At 43.6% G+C, this 19740-nt stretch overlaps 1 protein-coding gene across 12 annotated transcripts in view; it reads left to right on the forward strand.

Moving 5' to 3' along the window:
* Window positions 1–19740, forward strand: part of DENND2B (DENN domain containing 2B) — a 147333-nt gene that overhangs the window by 86684 nt on the left and 40909 nt on the right. For 11 of the 12 annotated variants that reach the window (XM_031017224.2, XM_081798623.1, XM_081798621.1 and 8 more), the window contains one exon: window positions 8116–8220. In XM_031017224.2, the coding sequence (XP_030873084.1) occupies window positions 8141–8220 (80 nt within the window). In that variant the 5' untranslated portion in view covers window positions 8116–8140. Of the gene's footprint in view, window positions 1–2591; window positions 2711–8115; window positions 8221–19740 lie in introns of all 12 variants that reach the window. The other variant, XM_031017229.2, reaches the window with a different exon arrangement.

The following is a 19740-nucleotide window of genomic DNA, read 5'->3' on the forward strand; positions in this document are numbered from 1 at the left end:
GGGAGGGATGGGGTGACTGGGTGATAGACACTGGGGAGGGTATGTGCTATGGTGAGCGCTGTGAAGTGTGCAAGACTGCTGAATCACAGATCTGTACCTCTGAAGCAAATAATACATTGTATGTTAAAAAAAAAAAAAGAAGAAGAAGAAGATAGCAGGAGGGGAAGAATGAAGGGGGGGAATTGGAGGGGGAGACGAACCATGAGAGACTATGGACTCTGAGAAACAAACTGAGGGTTCTAGAGGGGAGGGGGTGGGAGGATGGGTTAGCCTGGCGTGGGTATTAAGGAGGGCACGTTCTCCATGGAGCACTGGGTGTTATATGCAAACAATGAATCATGGAACACTACATCAAAAACTAATGATGTAATGTATGGTGATTAACATTATAATAAAAAAAGTCAGAGAAAGATTAAAAAAAAAGAACTCATGGCAAGGGTAGGGTTAATGATACTGTTTTTGAAGAGGTGAATAATAATTGGGAACAATAACTAATTGATCATAAGGAAACTATAAATAAAGTTAATAGAAAAAATGTAGAGAGATATTTTATGACAATAAAATGACTTTGGATGGGGAGGGGAGTATGAATCATAATGTGAAATCCTGATAAATTTGAATATATAAAAAATAAAACTTTCTATTCAAAAAAAAAAAAAGAACTCATTCTAATGATGACCCTCCCTGAAGCTGGTAGTGCCGGTGTTGGTTGCTGGGACTCTTGGAGGAGAAAATTAAAGGCCTAAGCCCTCCTCTGGGGTAGCTGCCGGTTTGTCTAGTCCTTTTCTTGGCCAAGGACCAGCAATGAGAAAAGGTTGCAGGGGGGAGTCAGTAAGAAGGGAAAGAGGGTCCGAGTGGGTGTTCCCTGGGCCAGGGGAGTAGGCGTGTTGACCTCACCGTGGTCAGACTACAGCTGTACAGAGCTGTGCAGTCTCCAGGTTCTCAGGGCACACATAGAGCTCTGTTCCCTTTCCCACCTTTTCCTTCCCTCCAGGCTGCCACTTCCACAGGGGAGATTGCTTAAGAAATTAGTGGAATGTAGTTGTTAGCAGAAATTCCCTCATATGGTTTAGAGGTTTCCTTTGTTGGGTGTCTTGACTTCTTACCTGGACTAGTAAAGCAGAGTGCTTGGCAGGGTCTGTGTTTCCTCTACATGGCAACTTTAACCCCAGCAGAATGGGAGGCTTCCTTCCAAATGCTTACTCTCAGGGTTCAAATGTCTCCTCCTTCAGGGGCAAAGCATCTTGTCACGTCCACAGTTAGGCCCATGGGACAGTATCACACAGACATTTAGAAATATCACCTAACCAAGGGCAGCATTTTTTTTGCTCTAGGATAGGAAGGTTCGTTCTTAGAGGTTGGGCATCCCTCAGAAGGTATGCTTTTCAGAGCCTGACCTGATGGGGCCCTTCCTGGAGAACATTTGTGGTCATGGGATTGGATTATAGGGAGAAGGAGCAGGAGAGAGAGAGTTGCAAGATGAAGGCTGGCCTGAGCAAAAGTTGGGAGCCTTTCAGAGGTCTTTCCTCCAGTGGCAGTGAGGAGAATAGATGGCGCGGGGCGGGGGGGCGGTTCAAGTGGCTAAGAGGCGGTGCCCTGTACTAGAATAGACTCTTCTTCCCTGCACTGTGCAGGCCCAGCTGTCCAGAGGCTTCTTGTGGATGCTCCACAGGGAGCATGCTCCTGGTACAGTACCTCTTAACCCTCCCCTGCTGGGACTCAGGCTAGGGCTGCAGCACTCACCTGCTGACCGAGAGGTCGGAGAGCTGAGTAAAGCTGGCCAGCTGCAGGCACTGGGTGGGGAGGGACAGCCGTAAATTGGAGAGCTTGCTGCATCTAAATGGGCCACTTCTACTCAGCCTAGCCAACTGTTGCTGGTGCAGACAGTGACGTCAGATTTTCTAATTTTTCAAGAGAAAGGCCAGAATCTTTTTATTTGTACCCACACGCTTTTTAAAATGTTTGATAACTAATCCAAATTTCTTAAAAATAAAGAGAAGGCCAGATGAGACATATTTTTGCTCTTACAAACCATCAGCTTATGTCTTCAGCTGTAAACTTTTTTTCCCTGGAGTTGAAAGTGAGGAGAAAGTGCAGAAGCAGATGTTAGCTACTAGAGGTGGGTGGCAGGAAGAATTGTTCTGAGATGCAAGAACACTGAGCACACCTGAAAATTGAGGAACTGTTTAGAGGAGACATTGGTAATGCTTTCACTGGACCTCGTGTTGGACCTGCTCCTTTGTTGTTGAGGGTCGGTGGTTCCTGTGCAGGGTGGAAGAAGCTGAGGGGTGGGAGGACGAAGAGGGACTGAATGAACATCCATCTTTTATTTGCTTATAGCTCGGAAACCTTAGGAAGACGGTCAGTAGTGACCCTTTGTACCTTTCCAAGTCCTCAGAAAGCAGTAGGACACAAGCTTTCACACTTTCAGGGATATAAACTAGCTTAAAATGCAAATTCCTAGGCCCCACTCCTATAGATTTCCATTCAGGAGGTGGAGGTGGGGCCTGGGACTCTATTTTTAACAAGTGCCCCATTGATGTGAGAGTGAGTGGATGCTGACCCACATTCCTGTTCTGTTCCTTCACTAGGTGAGTGATCTTGGGCCAGTCATTAATCTCTCTGACCCTAAATTTTCTGATTGGAAGAATGGGCCTGTATCGTCATTACCTTGCAGAGCTGTGAGAGCTGAATTCGCAGATGATTAGAGGTAATACAGAGTCATGGCTCCAAGCTGGGGCACTGGTGCCGGCTATCGGCTCAAGTTCCTGCCGAGCCACTTTCTAGCCAAGTGACTTGAGGCAAGCTATTTAACTGCCCTGTACCTTGGTTTCCTTGGTAACATGTAAATAATAATAGTACCTACTTCTTAGGGTTGTTACTAGGATTAAATGATTTAATACTTGTGAAGTGCTTATAACTTCAGCTATTACATAAAGAATGTAGGAACATGTCTTAATAAATGTACCTTTGCTTTTCCTTAGGTCCTCTTACTGTGGGTAGCAAATAGGTTAAGGTTTACTTCAAATGTCACCTCCCTATGAAGCATTCCTGGGGTCCACTTTTTACTTGACTTTTCTCCCTTTATAGTTATATCCTCCAGGGCAGGGACTGTCTGAATGTTTTTATATCCTAGTACCTTGCACAGTGCTTGCATAGAGCAAATAGACTGAATGACAGTAGTAACAGGGAATTTGAAAATGACTCAAGGTCGGGAATGGACTGGTTGCTTTCCAAATACCTAGAGCAGCATGATCTGGAAGAAAAACCATTTATTAAACTTCTGTGTGCCAGGAAATCACATGAGGTAGGTCATGTTATTATTATTGCTCTTATAGTGAGAAAGTTGAGTCTTTGAAACTCACTTGTGCAGTGTCACTTAACTATCAGTTGAGAGAGGCAGGGTTAGAATTAGTTATCTGACCCCAAGTCAGGTGTTCTTCCCACTGGACCTCAAGTACCTGGGATGGTGGTTTCTTTGTCTCAATGCAGAGTTTGTAGAACAAGTCTAGGAATACCTTATTGTAGTCCTTTTTCTGGATAGTCCTGACTCTTTAGATGGTTGTCTATAATTTGTCAGAGCTGGGTTTTTGAGCAACTCGTGACTGGTGGTAGATGCTAATTGAACAATTTCGTTTTCTAAACATGCAGTTTCTGCCTGGACTTTGCCATCGATGGGCCTGAGAACTAGTGAAACAGCCTCTCAGCCCCCTTCTCTGCTCCATGCCCAGTGGGTATTTCTTCCTAACTAGAGCATCTTCTCTCCTTGCAGTCAGGCTAGTTAAGGCGTCAGGCTGAAAGCATACCTGAGAGCCTGGAGTTGCTCTTAGGGCCCTGGAAGAAGCAGTGTCCCCCAGAAAGCCAGCCATGTGCAGTGCGCAAGTCTGAGCTTCAGGTGTAAAGGGTTAGCCTGGTCCTTAGTACCTCAAGCCCTTAGATTATTCCCTGATCTGATAGACCTGGCCTAGAGAGAGCAGGTGGGAGGAAGGATGACAAGTTGGCATCTCTGTTCTTCTTACTGAGTGGGCCTGTCTGGGGTTCTCAGCAGTGCCTGCCCAAGATGCCTGAACTCCTAGGCTACTTTTGAGAATTGCAGCTGGGCTCTTGCAGAAGTGTGATCAAGAATCCTTGCCATGAGCCTTGTAGAAATTTTGGTCCACTCACAAACAATGAATCATGGAACACTACATCTAAAACTAATGATGTAATGTATGGGGATTAACATAAGAATAATAAAAAAAAAAAGACACACACACACAAAATTTTGGTCCACTCCTCTCATGGTTACCTCTTCACAGGATTTTTCTTCTCGGCCCAAGCAAATGTCAGAGTCATCTGTACTTTTCCTTCTTACTAAGTTGACTCTGTGTTCTCATACTCAACTACATAAAAGCATTTCTGAGCAGTGGGCCCACCCTCCTTAGATTGGAAATTCGGGGAAAGAAAGAATATATTTTTTATCATGTTATTTTAATATCTTTCAGTTTCTGGTCTTTCCACAGATCTTCTGCCCTTTCCCTGAGGACTTGCCCTGGAGCCGCTAGAGCATGTCTAGTGTTGTTTTGATGGGTTATGATGGTTATTGTGACCATTGTTACCATGGGCACAGTTGAAAGCTGATGCTTAGCCAGTTGATTCCTTGTAGCACTGTGCTCCCTGAGGACCCTGAGAACCGGCCTGGGAAAGCTTCCAGAGGCTGCCTCTTCTCCCCCTTCTTTCTGGTGCACACACAGCCATATGCCAAAAGCTTAACTTGGCACTGGGCTGGGGCAGATAAAGAAGATCTCATGAGAGCCAGTGTGCACAGATGCTCGGGTGGCAGAATTGACTTCTCCTCATCCTCATTATTATCATCATCGTCACCATCATCACTGTATACTTAGGTTTATAAAGATTTTTTCTCCCCCGACAGGTAGAGAAGGCTTTTCTCTACTTTATGAAGGATAAAAGTGAGGCTCAGGTTTGGTTTTCTTGTGGTTGAGACTAATCACTTATTAATAAGTGAGATGGCCTCTAGGATTAAGGTCTTCAGTGGCTGTAAATAAATATGTTTAACTCTCACATCCAAATGCACTTCATTTTGGTGATTGTGATGGGAATGCCAGTCAGAGTGAGAACTGCTATTCAGCTTCCATGAAGGGGTGTTAGTCCAGGCCAGAGTGTACATTCACATTGGAAATATGCTTGGTGTCTCAATTGTGTTCTCTCTCACATCCACTCCCCAAGGCACTTAAAAAAATTTTTTTTGCCCTTAAGTTTTATTTTAACAGCTATATTGAGATATAACTCACATACTGTAAAATGCATACATTTCAGTTGTTTTTAGTTTATTCACAGAGTTGTGCAACCATCACCATGATCTAATTCCAGTACTTTTTTTTCACCTCAAAAAGAAACCCATACTGATCACAGCCATTCTCTATTCTGCCACTCTCAACCCAACCTTGGCAACCACTAATTTACTTTCTGTCTCTACAGATTTGCCTATTCTCTACATTTTGTAAAAATGGCACCAGGGTTCATGCATGTTATAGAATGTATTGGTACTTCTCCTTCCTTTTTATGTCTGAATAATATTCCGTTGTATGGATGTATCACATTTTGTTTATGCATTCATCCACTGATGGACATTTGGATTGTTTCCACTTTTTGGCTGTTATGAATAATGCTGTTATGAACATTTGTGTACAGGTATTTGTGTGGACACAGTATTTTTACTTCTCTTGGATATAAACCTAGGAGTGGATCATGCTAGGTCATGTGGTAACTCTGTGTACAACTTTTCTGAACTGCCAAACTGTTTTCCAAAATGGCTGCACCATTGTACATTCTCACCAGCAATAAATGAAGGTTTCAGTATCTCCACAGCCTTACTAACATTTGTTTTTATCTGTCTGTTTCATTATAGCCATACTGGTGGGTGTGAAGTATAATACTATATTGTAGTTTTGATTTCTGTTTCCCTGATGACTAGTGATTGTTTCATCAGCTGACTGGCTGATTTTATATCTTTGGAGAAATGCCTATTCAGATCCTTTGTCCAGTTTTTAATTGGGTTATTTGTCTTTCTATTATTGAATTGAAAGAATTCTTTATACATTCTGGATACAGCTCCTTAGCAGATACATGATTTGCAAATAATTTCCCCCCATCTGTGGGTGTCTTTTAAATTTCTTGGTGGTATTTTTATAGCACAAGGGTTTTTAATTTTGGTATAATACAGTTTATGTCTTTTTTGTTGCGGGTCCTTTTGTTGTCGTATCTAAGAAACTATTGCCTAATCTGATGTTACAAAGATTTACCCCTGTTTTCTTCTAGGCTTTGCTTTTGTAAATTTTTACTCTTACATTTAGGTCTGAGATCCAGTTTTCCTTTTTTTTTTTTTTTTTTTTGGTATGAGGTCAGGGTCCTACTTTATTTTTTGCATATGAATATCCAGTTGTCCCAGCACCATTGGTTGAAAAGACTTCTTTCCCTATTGAATAGTCTTGGCATCCTTGTTGAAAATCAATTGACCATGAACATTTGGGTTTATTTCTGGACTCTCAATTTTATTCCCTTGATGTCTATTTCTATACTTATGTGTATATACACTGTCTTGATTACTGTGGCTTTGTAGTATGTTTTGAAATTAGTCTGAGTTCTCTAACTTTATTCTTCTTTTTTAAGATTGTTTTGGCTATTCTGGATCCCTTGGATTGCCATAAAATTTTAGGACCAGCTTGTCGGTTTCTACAGTTGATGGATATTCTGTTCAATTTATAAATCAATTTGGCGAATATTGTCATCTTAACAATTTTGAATTTTCTCATCCATGAACATGGGATGTCTATTTATTTGTGTCTTCTTTAATTTCTTTCAATGATGTTTTATAGTTTGCAATATACACGCCTTGCATTTCTTTTGTTAAACTTATTCCCAAGTATTTTTCTAAGTATTCTTAGAAATACTAAGGTTTTTGTTGTTTTTTTTTGCTGAAATTATTAATGGAATTTTTTTATTTCATTTTCAGATTTTTCATTGCCAGTGGTTAGAAGTAAAATTGATTTTTAAAATATTACTCTGTATCCTGCAAACTTGCCTGACTTTATATATTTGTTTAAAAGTTTTTTAGTGGAATCCTTTGGATTTTCTATGTACATGATCATATCATCTGCAAATAAGAGATAATTCTACTTCTTCCTTTCCAATCTGGATGTACTCTTAAGTTTTAACCTTTTTCTTCCTTTTATTATTTTAACATAAAATGATGTTCCCTAAAGGATAATGATATATTTGCTAACTCTGTATGGTACATGAATGGACATTTTTCACTTCATCAGTACTTAAATACCATAATGTATATTAGAAAAAATATGATAGTTCATAATTTTATGGTGTTAGCTCGAATGTTACTCTATTAGAATATTCCTCCCTGAACCTTCTATTTCAAATAACAGACCTTCTTCACTCTTCCTCTACCTTGCTTCATTTTCTTCTTCATACCACTTATCATCACCATACAAATTATACATAAATGTACACTGATATATCACACACATGTGACATGTGCAGGCTTATTGTTTGTTTTTCCTGTAATGAATCTCCCGAAGGGCAGAGACTTTGTTTCATTCTTTGTTGGATGGCAGTGCCTAGGACATAGGTGCTCAGTAAATATTTGTTGAGTGACTAAATGATTAATTGTATAGAACAAGGTTAAATCTTTTAAGATAAGCACGTTAGTTTCAAGTTGTTTCAAGAAAAACACTGAATAAATAGTTATTCAGGAGGTATACAAATAGGATGGAATTTACCAAGGCTTTATGGCACGCTTGAAGTTTGGGAATATTTAAAAAATGAGAAGAGGTAGGATGGAAATGGAGTTTTGTCATTCTCTGTGAAGTGATAAGTTATCTGCTAGCTCACAGACTCATTGCCTAACCCAGATCAGGGATCCCTTGAGGCTCTTAAGCTATAACACATGGAATTAAATCTATGTGGGAAAGTGGTTCCTGCCACCTGCCACAGAAACCCTCTTGGCAGTTTTGGAGGTCATCTGGAAATGCTTGAGGTACTTTTGGTGGAAACTTGAGGTACTTGTGGAAACTTGGCTAATAGGCCTTGATTTCTTTGCAGGGTTCTGGGTTTGCAGAGAGCAGAAATGACCATGACTGCCAACAAGAATTCCAGCATCACCCATGGAGCTGGAGGCACTAAGGCCCCTCGGGGGACTCTGAGCAGGTGGGTAGGGGAGCACTTCTAGGGAAATGGGGTTCACTGGAGGGTGGCATCAAGAGGCAACCAAATGGCTTGGGTGCAAAATATAAATGCTTATCATCATGACTCTGACAGTTGTCCAGGTGAATGATCTGGGCCCAGCTCATGCTGACTATGAAGCAAAAGCCATCTCTAATATCTATGCCATTTCCCAGTTCTATAAGTGTCCATAGGAGAAAGCAAAGGGACCCTAAAACAGACTTTGCTTTGTGCTGTTGGAGGAGCCTAGAGCTCCAGGAATGGAGCCAGCAAGAAGCAGCTGACATTCTCCTGGCTATATCCTTTTCCTTAAGATGGGACAGCTTGGGCCTGTGCCTGAGCTAGGCTACACTGTAGTGAGGGAGGTTGACCACACTGGGGGTCGGGGTGGGGAGACAGTTATGCATGTTAGCACAAGTTGCAGGCAGAAGTCTAGTTCTACAAGAATTTAGGCTGGGCTGTAAACAAAGCAGCTTGGGGAATTTTAGTCAGTGTCAGCTATAATCCACTTTCCTGGTTTGGTCTTTTTTTAAAAAGTAGAATGTAGAATGATAGAAAAACCACAGATTTTGAAATCATAAACAATTGGCTTCAAACCCAAGCTCTACTCCCCAAATAGTAAGATCTCAGGGCATTTTCTTATGCCCTCCAAAATCTTGGATACTCATCTATGAAGTAATAATAATAGTAAGTATCTCACAGAGTTGCTGTGAGGATTAAATGAGATAATATATGTCAGTGCTTAGCATAGTTTTTGGCATAAAGCTTCTCAATAAATGTTAACTCCCTTCCTATGATGGGATAAAAGTTGCCAGAACTGGAAGATGGATGTATAGCTCTCACCAGGGCTTCTCAATTTTGAGTCAAGGCCTAACTTTTTAAAATATTCTTCCCCCCTGCCCAATTTCCACTATGTGGGGGTTAGAGTGGGAGAAGCAGGTTTTACATCAAGTCACAAAGCAGAATCAGGACCACCGACAAGTACCTGTTTCTATTTGGAATATGTACCTACATGTTTTAAATATATATATATTTTTAAAGATTTTATTTATTTATTTGACAGAGAGAGAGACAGTGAGAGAGGGAACACAAGCAGGGGGAGTGGGAGAGGGAGAAGCAGGCTCCCCGCTGAGCAAGGAGCCCAATGCGGGGCTCGATCCCAGGACCCTGGGATCATGACCTGAGCCGAAGGCAGACGCTTAATGACTGAGCCACCCAGGCACCCTGTTTTAAATATTTTTAAAAATTGCTCTTCCTTTAGCTTCCCAGCATGCTTGCCATCATAACATGATAGATGATGTTTGTAAATATCTGAGCCTCTGATGTGCCTTAAAAAAGCATTCTTCCAGCCTCCCCTCTAGGTCTTCATTTCCCTTCCTTTCTGCCATATTTCTGCTTTCCTTCCAATTTTCTTTCCTGGACTTTTGGCATGGAGTCCCAGGCCTCTGTGGCTAGCTATATCCTTCTCTCAGAGGCTACTGCTGGACCGTGGGTGTTATTTTGAAAGTGTCATCTGGTGGGTTTGCTGGCTGTCTTCACCCCCAGCCATATCTGGGAATTGCTGTTTGGGCTGAGGAGGGCAGTAAATCACCAGTTCATTTAGGAAGTCATTGTCAGTGAGCTCTGAGGGCTTTCCTCTCAGGCACCAGGCTCTGTGGTGGACAATGGGGGAGAAAGAAGAATGATCCTTTCTCTTTCTTCAAGGCATGTACAACCTGTATTAACGACTTTGGCACCTGAATCTCTTAGTCTGACCTTTCAGTAGATGTTTCGCAGTGACCTGAGGCCCTTTTTTTTTTTTTATCATCACTAGCCCAGGGGTCTCAGTGGGAAAAGACTCCTTGGTGTATTGGGAACTTTGGTTGGGGAGTGGAAGGGTGCTAGGGCCTGGGAAAGCTGGGTGTTTGACTTGATGGCTGCTTTGGGGACCCCCACATCATCCTCGTGGAGGCAGAGGAACCCAGGGGTAGTAGAGGCATCTGTGTTTCACTCTGGGGGTAGGAGGTACTCTGGGGCATGGAAAACTGGTGGGAAGGGCAGATGGGACCCTGTGGAACTGGCAAGGTAGGTATTTGCGTTTGTGTCCTTAACTTGAATGAGACTTCACCTGAGCCAGTATGGGTTAAAGATCCTGTATTCCATTCTGCTTTTTGACTCTTACGGGTATTTTGCTAATATATTTCCTTCCTTTTCCTCTGTAGCCCAGTTTTGATTGGCAGGGTATGTAGGAGGAAATCTAAGCCTTTTCATTTGACCACCAAAGTGCTAGGTTTTGGTCTTTTGGAGCAGGTTTCCCTTTCTCTTTGTTGATGAGGCAGCACGGGCATGTTGCTTCACCCTCAGCTGCCAGATACACCCTCCCTACATATGGTTCGCACTCCAGCTCATAAGATTTGGCTGCATCCCAATTCTGGGAGTGGGAGGTGAGATTCTCCAAGCTCCCCTGGATTTCAGAAGCCAGGTTTTATGATGTTGGTGTTGATGACCTGGGGTGAGACTAGAAGCAGTGTGGTGACTTGCAAACAAGGAAGTGTTATGTTTAAAGCTAATTCAGCCACCTAAACAGGGTGAACTTTGCTACGTGTTGCTCTCAGGAGATTTCACTTGTGCTGTAAGGCCTGGCAGGCAGCAGGGGCAGTTCTCAGAAGACTCGTCATGCCTGCTGATTTCCTGGACAGCTTCTTCACTGTGAACCTCTAGCATCCGGGTCACTGCCCCATTGGAGGTTCAGGCTATCAGTATTGTGTTTGGGAACCTTGCCTCTGGATGGAGGTGTGAGAAACCTGGGTGCCTATAAAAGTGTAGACTTCTTGGTTGTCTTTTCATCTCCCTTGAGCCTGGAACAATGCCTGGTATGTGGAAGATGATAACTATTTATTGACCAGTTGATTAGCTGTCTGGGAGAGGAGCCTCTTCTACCATAGGCTGCTGTGCTATTTGAGTCCTCATAGTACTTCAAAGTACCTTTCTCGTAGGTCTTACCAACTTTGGGCTCCCTTTCCATTCAGTCCCCAGACTCTTAGAAGGGCAGAGCTGAAAGGAACCTTAGAGTTCATTCAGTCGAACCCACGTGTTTTACAGATTGGGAAGCTGAGACGTAGAAAAGGAGAGGTGCTCCCTCCAAATACAAAGCTAACGGGAGAAAGAACTCAAGGCTAGCTCTCTTGGTCCTTCTGTTGTTTTATTGTACCACTCCATTCACCTCCCTCTAAACATCCCTGGGATCTTCCTGCTCAAAAACTATTGTCAAGTATGATATGGTCAAACTTGGCCTGGCTTGTAAGGCTTTCATAAAAAGCCCTGGTCTTTCTTTCTACTCTTATCCTTCACTGTTGTCTAATGCAAACCTTACATTTCTGCCAGTCTAGATCCTTCCCAGTGCTTTTCTCAACCACCCAGCAAAGAAGGATTTCCCTCCCCTCTGTATTCACTCTTAGAACCCGTGGTTTGGAGCCTCCAGATGGCACTTTTCATATAGTACCTCATAGGGTGGATTTTCATGGGGGTCTTATTTCCACTACTCTGTTGGAACTCTTTGGAGGCCCAGCACATACTCTTTTGGAATGTTAGAGTTGGAGGGGTCTTGGGATTCATTCAGTTTCATGATGTTACATGCGAGGAAGCTAAAACCCACAGTTAATTGACAGTGGAACCATAATTTCAACTCACATTTGTAGGTTTCTGGGCAGAGCAAGGCATTGGTTTGTAATATGGTAAAGTCCAGAGAGGTCTTGGGGTCCCACTGCTAAAGTGGGCACCGATCTGGACGCTCTGCCTTCGATTTCAGGAAGAGGGGAAGAGCTAGCAGATAGGAAAAATCTCCTGAGAGTGGTGGCTGTGGGTAAAAGATAGTGCTGCAGAGCCTGTCTGAGTGTGGCAGGCTACCTCTCTGGAGGACCTGTGGCTTTAGCCCCCTGTTACCTGAGATGCTTCTGAGAATCCAACTGTGATGTCAGTAATATTTGTCTGGTTATTTATTGCTGCATAGCAACCGGTCCTAAACTTAGTGGCTTAAAACATTAACAGTCATTTATTTTGCTCACAAATTGCAGTTTGGGTAGGGTGGGAAAGCTTGTCTCTATTCCTTGCAGCATTGGTGACTCAGTGGCTAGGGGCTAGAATTATCTGAAGACTTGTACACTTACATGTCTGACCACTGATGCTGGCAGTCAGCTGGGACCTCAGCTGCGGAACACCTATGTGTGGCCTCTGTTGGTTGCATGCTTTTACAGCATGATGTCTGGGTTTCAAGAGTGAGTGTCTCAAGAGAACTAGGCAGAAATGCATGACATTTTAATGACCTAGCCTCCGAAGTTGCATGGTGTCTTTTCTGTTTTACCCTGTTGATTAAGGCGAGAACAAAGTTCTGCCTGAGTTCAAGGTAAAGAGCTCTGCACCCCAATTCCAACGTGGTGGTGTGTGTGAGGGTGCTCCCCCATACCACTAAGCAATTCTCTGACACCAGCTCAGTGCCCTACAATTCAACTTGATTCTGAGACTATCTTTTTTTTTTTTTTTAAGATTTTATTTATTTATTTGAGAGAGAGAGAATGAGAGACAGAGAGCATGAGAGGGAGGAAGGTCAGAGGGAGAAGCAGACTCCCTGCCGAGCAGGGAGCCCGATGCGGGACTCGATCATGGGACTCCAGGATCATGACCTGAGCCGAAGGCAGTCGCTTAACCAACTGAGCCACCCAGGCGCCCAATTCTGAGACTATCTACCAGAGAGAGTATCAGATCCCACAATTTAAGGGCTCAGTCCTGTAGACTGCCCTTTGCCTCAGATGCTAATCTCAAGCCAGGTTGTTACCTGTGCTTCTGACAGACTGGCTAAACATCAGAGGTTCCCATGACCCCCTCCTTGGGTTCAGTAATTTACTAGAGTGGCTCACAGAACTCAGGAAACCCATTTATTCACTAGATTGCCAGTTTATTACAAAGGATATTAATGGATACGAATCAACAGCCAGATGAAGAGATACATAGGGCGAGGTCTCAAACAAAGGATTTTTTGTCCTGGGGAGCTTGGGCCTTGCATAGTGGCATGCGGCAGCATTCTGATTCACCAACCTGGAACTTCTCTGAACCCTGCCCTTTTGGGTTTTTATGGAGGCTTCAGTTACATAGGCACGATTGATGAGATCATTGGCCATTGGTGGCTGATTCAACTTCCAGCCAGTCTCCCCTCCCTGGAGTTCTGGGGAGGAGAACAACTGAAAGTTCCAACCCTCTAATCACAAGGTTGGTTTTCCCAGCAAACAGCCCCCATGCTTAGGTGTAGTCCAAAAGTCACTCATTAACATGACAAAGACACCTTGATCACTGGCAATTCCAAGGGTTTTAGGAACTCTGTGCCAGAAATGAGACTAAGACCAATTCTATATTTCTTATTATAAATCACAACATCACACAAGCCGAGGGAAAATAATTGCCACTTGATGAGAGGAGTATCCACTTCACATTGCTAGAAGGACATGTGAGATGGGGTAGGTCATGATCACTGTCTTTGGAAAATGCAATCTGCCATAGTCTGCCCTCTGATCACAAATATTCACATCCTTGCCCAATGTGAAATACACTCAGTCTCTCCCCTAAGTTCCCAAGTCTCATCTTGTTAATGGCATCAGCTTGAAGTCTAAGATCTCATCATGTGAGTCAGGTTCAGGTATAGATGAAACGCTTTGGGTGCAGTCCCTTTCTCTCATTGTGTGCAGTTCCTCAGCTGGGACTGTTAGAACACCTATATGTACCCCCTGTACATGGCCTGGGCTTCCTCACAGCATAGGATATCCTATTTCTCTTGATGTGAAGACCTGTAAACTAGAGAGAATATGTATCTGCCACCCAAGATACCCGGGTGGGACAGGCCCAGAATAACCACTGTAGATAGCCCTCTTCACACAGGGGGAAACCGGAGGCCACGCAGCAGTTACTGGCCCATTGTAATTCTTATATCCAGTGAGACACAAGTGACCGAAGCCTTGGCTAAGTCGTGGTTTTATTGCCTCGGAGACATTTACCTTGTCTCTGGCTCCCCGCTTAGGGCTTTGGGTTCTGCCCTGACTCTGATTCCTTCTTCCTTTTCTATCAAAATCAAAAGTAGCCCATTTGTGCAGGTGAGTAGTTTTCTCTGTCGGCTTCATACCCATAATATTTCAAATGTCCAGAGTCTTCCCTTCATTTTATATGGTCTCTGTGCTTCCCAGTCCCAGCTGATATACTTCATTTAAAACTTGGTGGGTTTCTTCGGAATCCCTTTATAACCCACTGCAGTGGACAGAAGGCACGTGTACAGATCACTTCACCGTGAGCCCAGTCCCGCATTGGGTTCCCTGGACTGCTCGGGGACAAGGGTTCTCACGAGTCTTGGAAGCCTTACCATTTACAGAGGAGCTGCACGGCCCACCCTTCAAATCATTAGAAGGCCTTTTGTCTGTCTGTCTGTAAGATTCTCAGAGGAATGCTTGAAACCATTTTTTTAGGTCTTTTTTTTTTTTCAAAGATTTTATTTATTTATTTGAGAGAGAGAGAGAGAGCACATGAGAGGGGAGGGGGGTCAGAGGGAGAAGCAGACTCCCCGCTGAGCAGGGAGCCCGATGCGGGACTTGATCCCGGGACTCCAGGATCATGACCTGAGCCGAAGGCAGTCGCTTAACCAACTGAGCCACCCAGGCGCCCCATTTTTTTAGGTCTTGACAAAAGATTTTTTAGTACTAGACCTACTCTAGATTTTTTTTTAAAGCGGTTTATTGACAGATAATTAAACTTGAACTGAACCTTTTAAAGTGTACAGTCTGATTAGTTCACACACCCGCGCGCATACACACACACACACACACACACACACACACACACTAAAACTGCCACTACAATCTGGAAGCCATTTCTTAATTTGAGAATTTTTTTCCTATCTAGAGAGACAGAAACAAGTGTTATTTTCTAACCCGGAAAGCCCTCTCTCGTTTCTGTTTCCTTTCCGTGTTGCTTGAAAATGGAGCAGCCCCTTTTTTGGCTCCTCTCCTCCGTCTTGTACTGTAGGCAGCTAGATGTCGGACCACACCTGCAGCATTGCTCGGAGATACTTTAAGCTGGATCGTCGAATTAGGTAGATTTCCTATTTTCCTTGTCGCCACTGGGGACAGAATTACCAAACTTTTCAACATTTACGAGGGTCCCCTTCCCTCCAGCTTCTACTAACATTTTCCTTACTTTCCTGTAACCTCTCCTGATAGCCTGTCACTCAGTCCCCAAGTCAGTGATTTAGGATTTTGTTTCAACAGCACTAAATTTCTAGGTACCAAAAACTGTTCCACTTATCTACCGCGACATAACTACCCCAGAATTTATGGTATAAAACAACCATTTTATTATGCTCACAGACTCTGTGGCTTAGGAATTCAGGGAATACTTCAGGGATGGCTGGTCCCTGCTCCATGATGTCTGGCATCTTGGCTGGAAAGACTTTAAGGCGTAAGGTGACTCATTGATTAGGGGCTGGTGTCACCTAGACGTGTCTTGCTTCATGTCTGGGGGTTGATGTTAGCTCTTTCTGGAACCTCAGCTGGGACTGTTAGAACACCTATATGTACCCTCGGTACATGGCCTGGGCTTCCTCACAGCATGGGAGATAGGAAGTAGAAGCTGCTGGTTTCTTGAGGCTTGGGACTGAAAATTGGCACCGATTCATTTCAGTTGTATTCTATTGGTCAAGCAGTTGCAGAGTCCAGATTCAAGAGAAGAGGTGATTTTTATAGGAGGCATGTCAAAAAATTGGGGGACCATGTTTTAAAACCATTACAAGTATCTTTAATATGGTTTCCTGGAACTACATTTCTCTCCCTGTTGGCTTTGCACAGTACCTGATTCTGCTTCGTAGGGCAGTCCCATTTTTACTGGACTAGGGCTTTGGGGATATTCCTGTAAGGCATCATTTTTAACCTGCCGCAGGGAGGACTTCTGTCTTGTAAGTACTCTGTGTTCATTGCAGCTACTACTTAGAGGACTTGGGGTTCCCACCCAGAGAAGAGCTCACTGATCCTCTTTGTGCTTCCCTAGAAATCAGCTGGAAGGTAGACAGGTATGGCTTTGGTAGATTCTTAGATGTACTTTTGGAAGTGAAAAGATGACTCAGTTTCTGCTCTGACCCTAGTTACCATTCTACTTACTCTGACAAGCTATGGTTGACCTCAAGAGTCTCTATAGATGGTGGTCCATATGTAGCCCCACTTGGAGGATGAGGCTATCCTGGACCCTGTTGAGGGCTTCCAACCATTTGAGAGGAGGTTGCTTTGGGAACAGGAAGGCCAAGTTGTGAGTGTCACCCTGTTCTTTGGCTTTTTATCAGGACCATGTCCCAGAGTGGGATGTCAGTGGGATTTATTGAGCTGAGCCCCTGCTCTGGCCTGGGGAGCAAACTTCTGGGCTTGCTAATGGGACTCAGGAGAAGCCTTCCTCTCCTTTCTCCTCCTTGGGAGCCTCAGATAATGGCCTTGAGGGAATATAGTGAGAATGTCATCTCCAGAGTTAGGGCAGTCACTGTGTGGTGGGAGGATGCTGATGTCCACTGAGTCAACAAGGGCCCACCTTCATTGAACAGCCCTAGAATGGTGAATGGCCAACTCCCAGGCAGTTTCATTGGGGAGCAGGCTAGACACCTGTTTCGTAGAGACTAAGCATGTTGGAAACTGGGCTCCGTGTAACCTTAATTTGCAGACAGGCTCACTTCATGGCATCCACAGCCCATCTTGTTACCTCCGGGGCTATTTCTTGGACCCATAGGAATCTTCCCTAACTGGCTCCAACTTGGTCATCTTCCTGATACCAACACACTCAGAAGCCCTGTCTCCAGAACATGCTGAGTTCAGAAACCTCTTGTCATCAAGGACTAAAGATAGCCTTCCCTCCCAGAGAGTTCTTGGGTGCACTTGGCAATATATGGGGCATCCCTTGGCATGAATGCTTACTGCTGTGTTCCTGGAGAATGGCTCAGATCACTAAGTGAAGGGTTGGGTTGTGTTCTTATGAAACAATACCAGAGGGAAGGGCACATACTTTGCATTTTGACTCTCACTTTCTGTCTGTTTATACACATACGGCACATGTTGCTTTTTCTTTAAATACCTCTTTCCATACCCTTAGTTCATACTCTCTTTTCTACTCAGTTGTCTTACATATTTGTCTGTATGTGAGTGTTCATGCCCCTCTGTTTCATTTAAATTTCCTTTGCATTCTCCCCCGCCTTTCTTCTCTCTTTCTCCTTTTATCTGTTTGTCTTACTCCCTCTACTGTAAATGCTGGTTTTGGCCAGTCACATGCTGCAGTATTGGCACCCACGCCTGATGAGCAGCAGATCTGGCTGCCTGCTGACAAGGTGGTGGCATGAGTGCCCAGTTTCAGTGTCTGCCTCCCCAGGGGCAAGCCTGGGATTTTTAGAATAAAGAGCAAAAGATGATCAGAGCACAGTCATAGGTGTCTCTTAGCTGTGCTGTATTTGCTTTTATATTTCTTTTACCTCCCTGGAGCTATTTATGGTGTTCAAGCACTTTTTAATTGTACATCATTTTAGCCACACAGCTAGTATATACGGATACTCAGAGCAAGTGTTTTTTCTGTTTCATGGATAAAGAATCTGAGGCTCAGAGAATTTAGATGACTTTTCCAGGAGCATATCTGGAAAGTGAGGGAACTGGGACCAGAGGAAACCCAGGTTTCTAGATTTTTGGGAACTGACAGCCAATGCTGGTGTGCACTAAGTGCTTTGTGTAACTTTTTGTGTTGTTCTTCAGATCATATGTGACAAAGAGGGGGAGGTAGGGGGGCGTCTGTGAATATCCTGGGCAGTCATAAAGAGACCTAGGTTTTAACTATTTATTTTTTATTCATTCATTTAGTCATTCAATATAAATATTAATTCCTACTAAATTCTAGATACAGTGCAAAGAGTAGGGGGTATCAAGATTAATAAGACACCATCACCACCTTCAACTAGGTCCACTCATCGTCTAGGAAGGGAGGCAAGTGAGGAAACAATCTAGTCCAATAACATGTTACAAGTACCGTAAGACATTTTTCCAGGTGCAGTGGAGGCGTCAAAACTTGGCCATCTCCACCTGGATGAAAGGGGGTAGGGTGAAGAGAGATTCCAGAGCAGAGCTACAGAGATATGTAAGGGAACAAGCCAACATTCTAGGGAAAGCAAACAATGTGTGAAGGCCTAGAGGCATGAAAAGCAAGGAGTTTGATGTGGGTGGTTTTGGGATTGTATGTAGGAAAAGACAGATGACAAAGTGAAAATAGGGAACAGATCACGAGGCCTTGTCATCCATGCCAGTGAATTTGCACTTCCTTCTGTGGATAATGGGGAGTTTCAAGCGTGAAGATTTTTGTGTTTTAGAAAGATGTCAGAAGATGAGAGGACTGACTAGAACTGGATTAAGATTGAAGGCAGAGAGAGAAATTAAGAGATTGTTTTCAGAGTCCTGGTGAAAGATCACATCTGAACTGAGGAAGTAGCAGTAGCAGAGGGGATGAGGAGGAAGGGGGCAGATCTGAGAAAGGTGAAGGTTATAGAATTGATAGGACTCAGTCATTAAGTACATCAGTGTGTTTGAGGAAGGAGCTGGGTACAGATGCTTGAAGGAGTGGGAAACAAAGAACAAATCTGGACCTCTTCTCTCCTCTGTGGAATGCATTGGAAAACATGAGGCAGTAAAGGCCAGTGGTGGAAGCATAGAACAGCATAGGGATGAGACCATGCGAAAAGACATTCAGCCCAAGTGGGTGGGAATGAGAGCAAAAGGGGTTCTCCTGTCTAAGGCCAATGCTTCTAGATGGGCATGGGATCCCCATCCCCTTTACTGCCTGCTTAAGGACATTGCTCCTGCATTTGCCCTCTCTCGTTCTGCATTGGCAGCTTTTCTCTCTAACTGGATCATTCCAGTCATCATTCAAACATGCTGCGTCCTATCTCCTGGCTCAAGCTGACCAACAAAATGCTTCTATTACACCACGTTCTCCTCTACCCACCACCTCATTTCCTTGTTCCCCCTTTTAGGAAAACCCTTTGAAAGAGATGCCTGAATTCTTTGTCTCCACTTCTCATTCCATTTTCTTGAATTCCTTCCAGTCAGGCTTCCCTTCCTACCTCTCTACCAAAATCTCTTTTCTCAAGGTCATAGCATCCTCTGCATTGCTAAATCTAATGATCAACTGTTTCTCAGTCTTCCCCTTACTTGATTGTTAGCAAATTTGACTCAGTTGATCACTCCCTATTTTTTGAAGGTCTCAGGACATCAGTCTTCATGGTTTTCTTCTTTCCTTATTACATGCTCTTCTCAGTCAATCTTCTTCACTGGTTCCTCCTTTCTCTATGTGACTTTGAAACACTGGAAAGCTCCAGTTCAGGCCTTGGGTTTCTGTAGCTATTGACTCCCTAGATGAGCTCATATAGTCATATAGTTTTCTGTCTTTTATTACTGAAGTATGGTTGACAGACAATGTTATGCC

Source organism: Leptonychotes weddellii, chromosome 11 (assembly GCF_054177405.1).
Source record: "Leptonychotes weddellii isolate Sample4059 chromosome 11, ASM5417740v2, whole genome shotgun sequence".
NCBI classification, from domain to species: domain Eukaryota; kingdom Metazoa; phylum Chordata; class Mammalia; order Carnivora; family Phocidae; genus Leptonychotes; species Leptonychotes weddellii.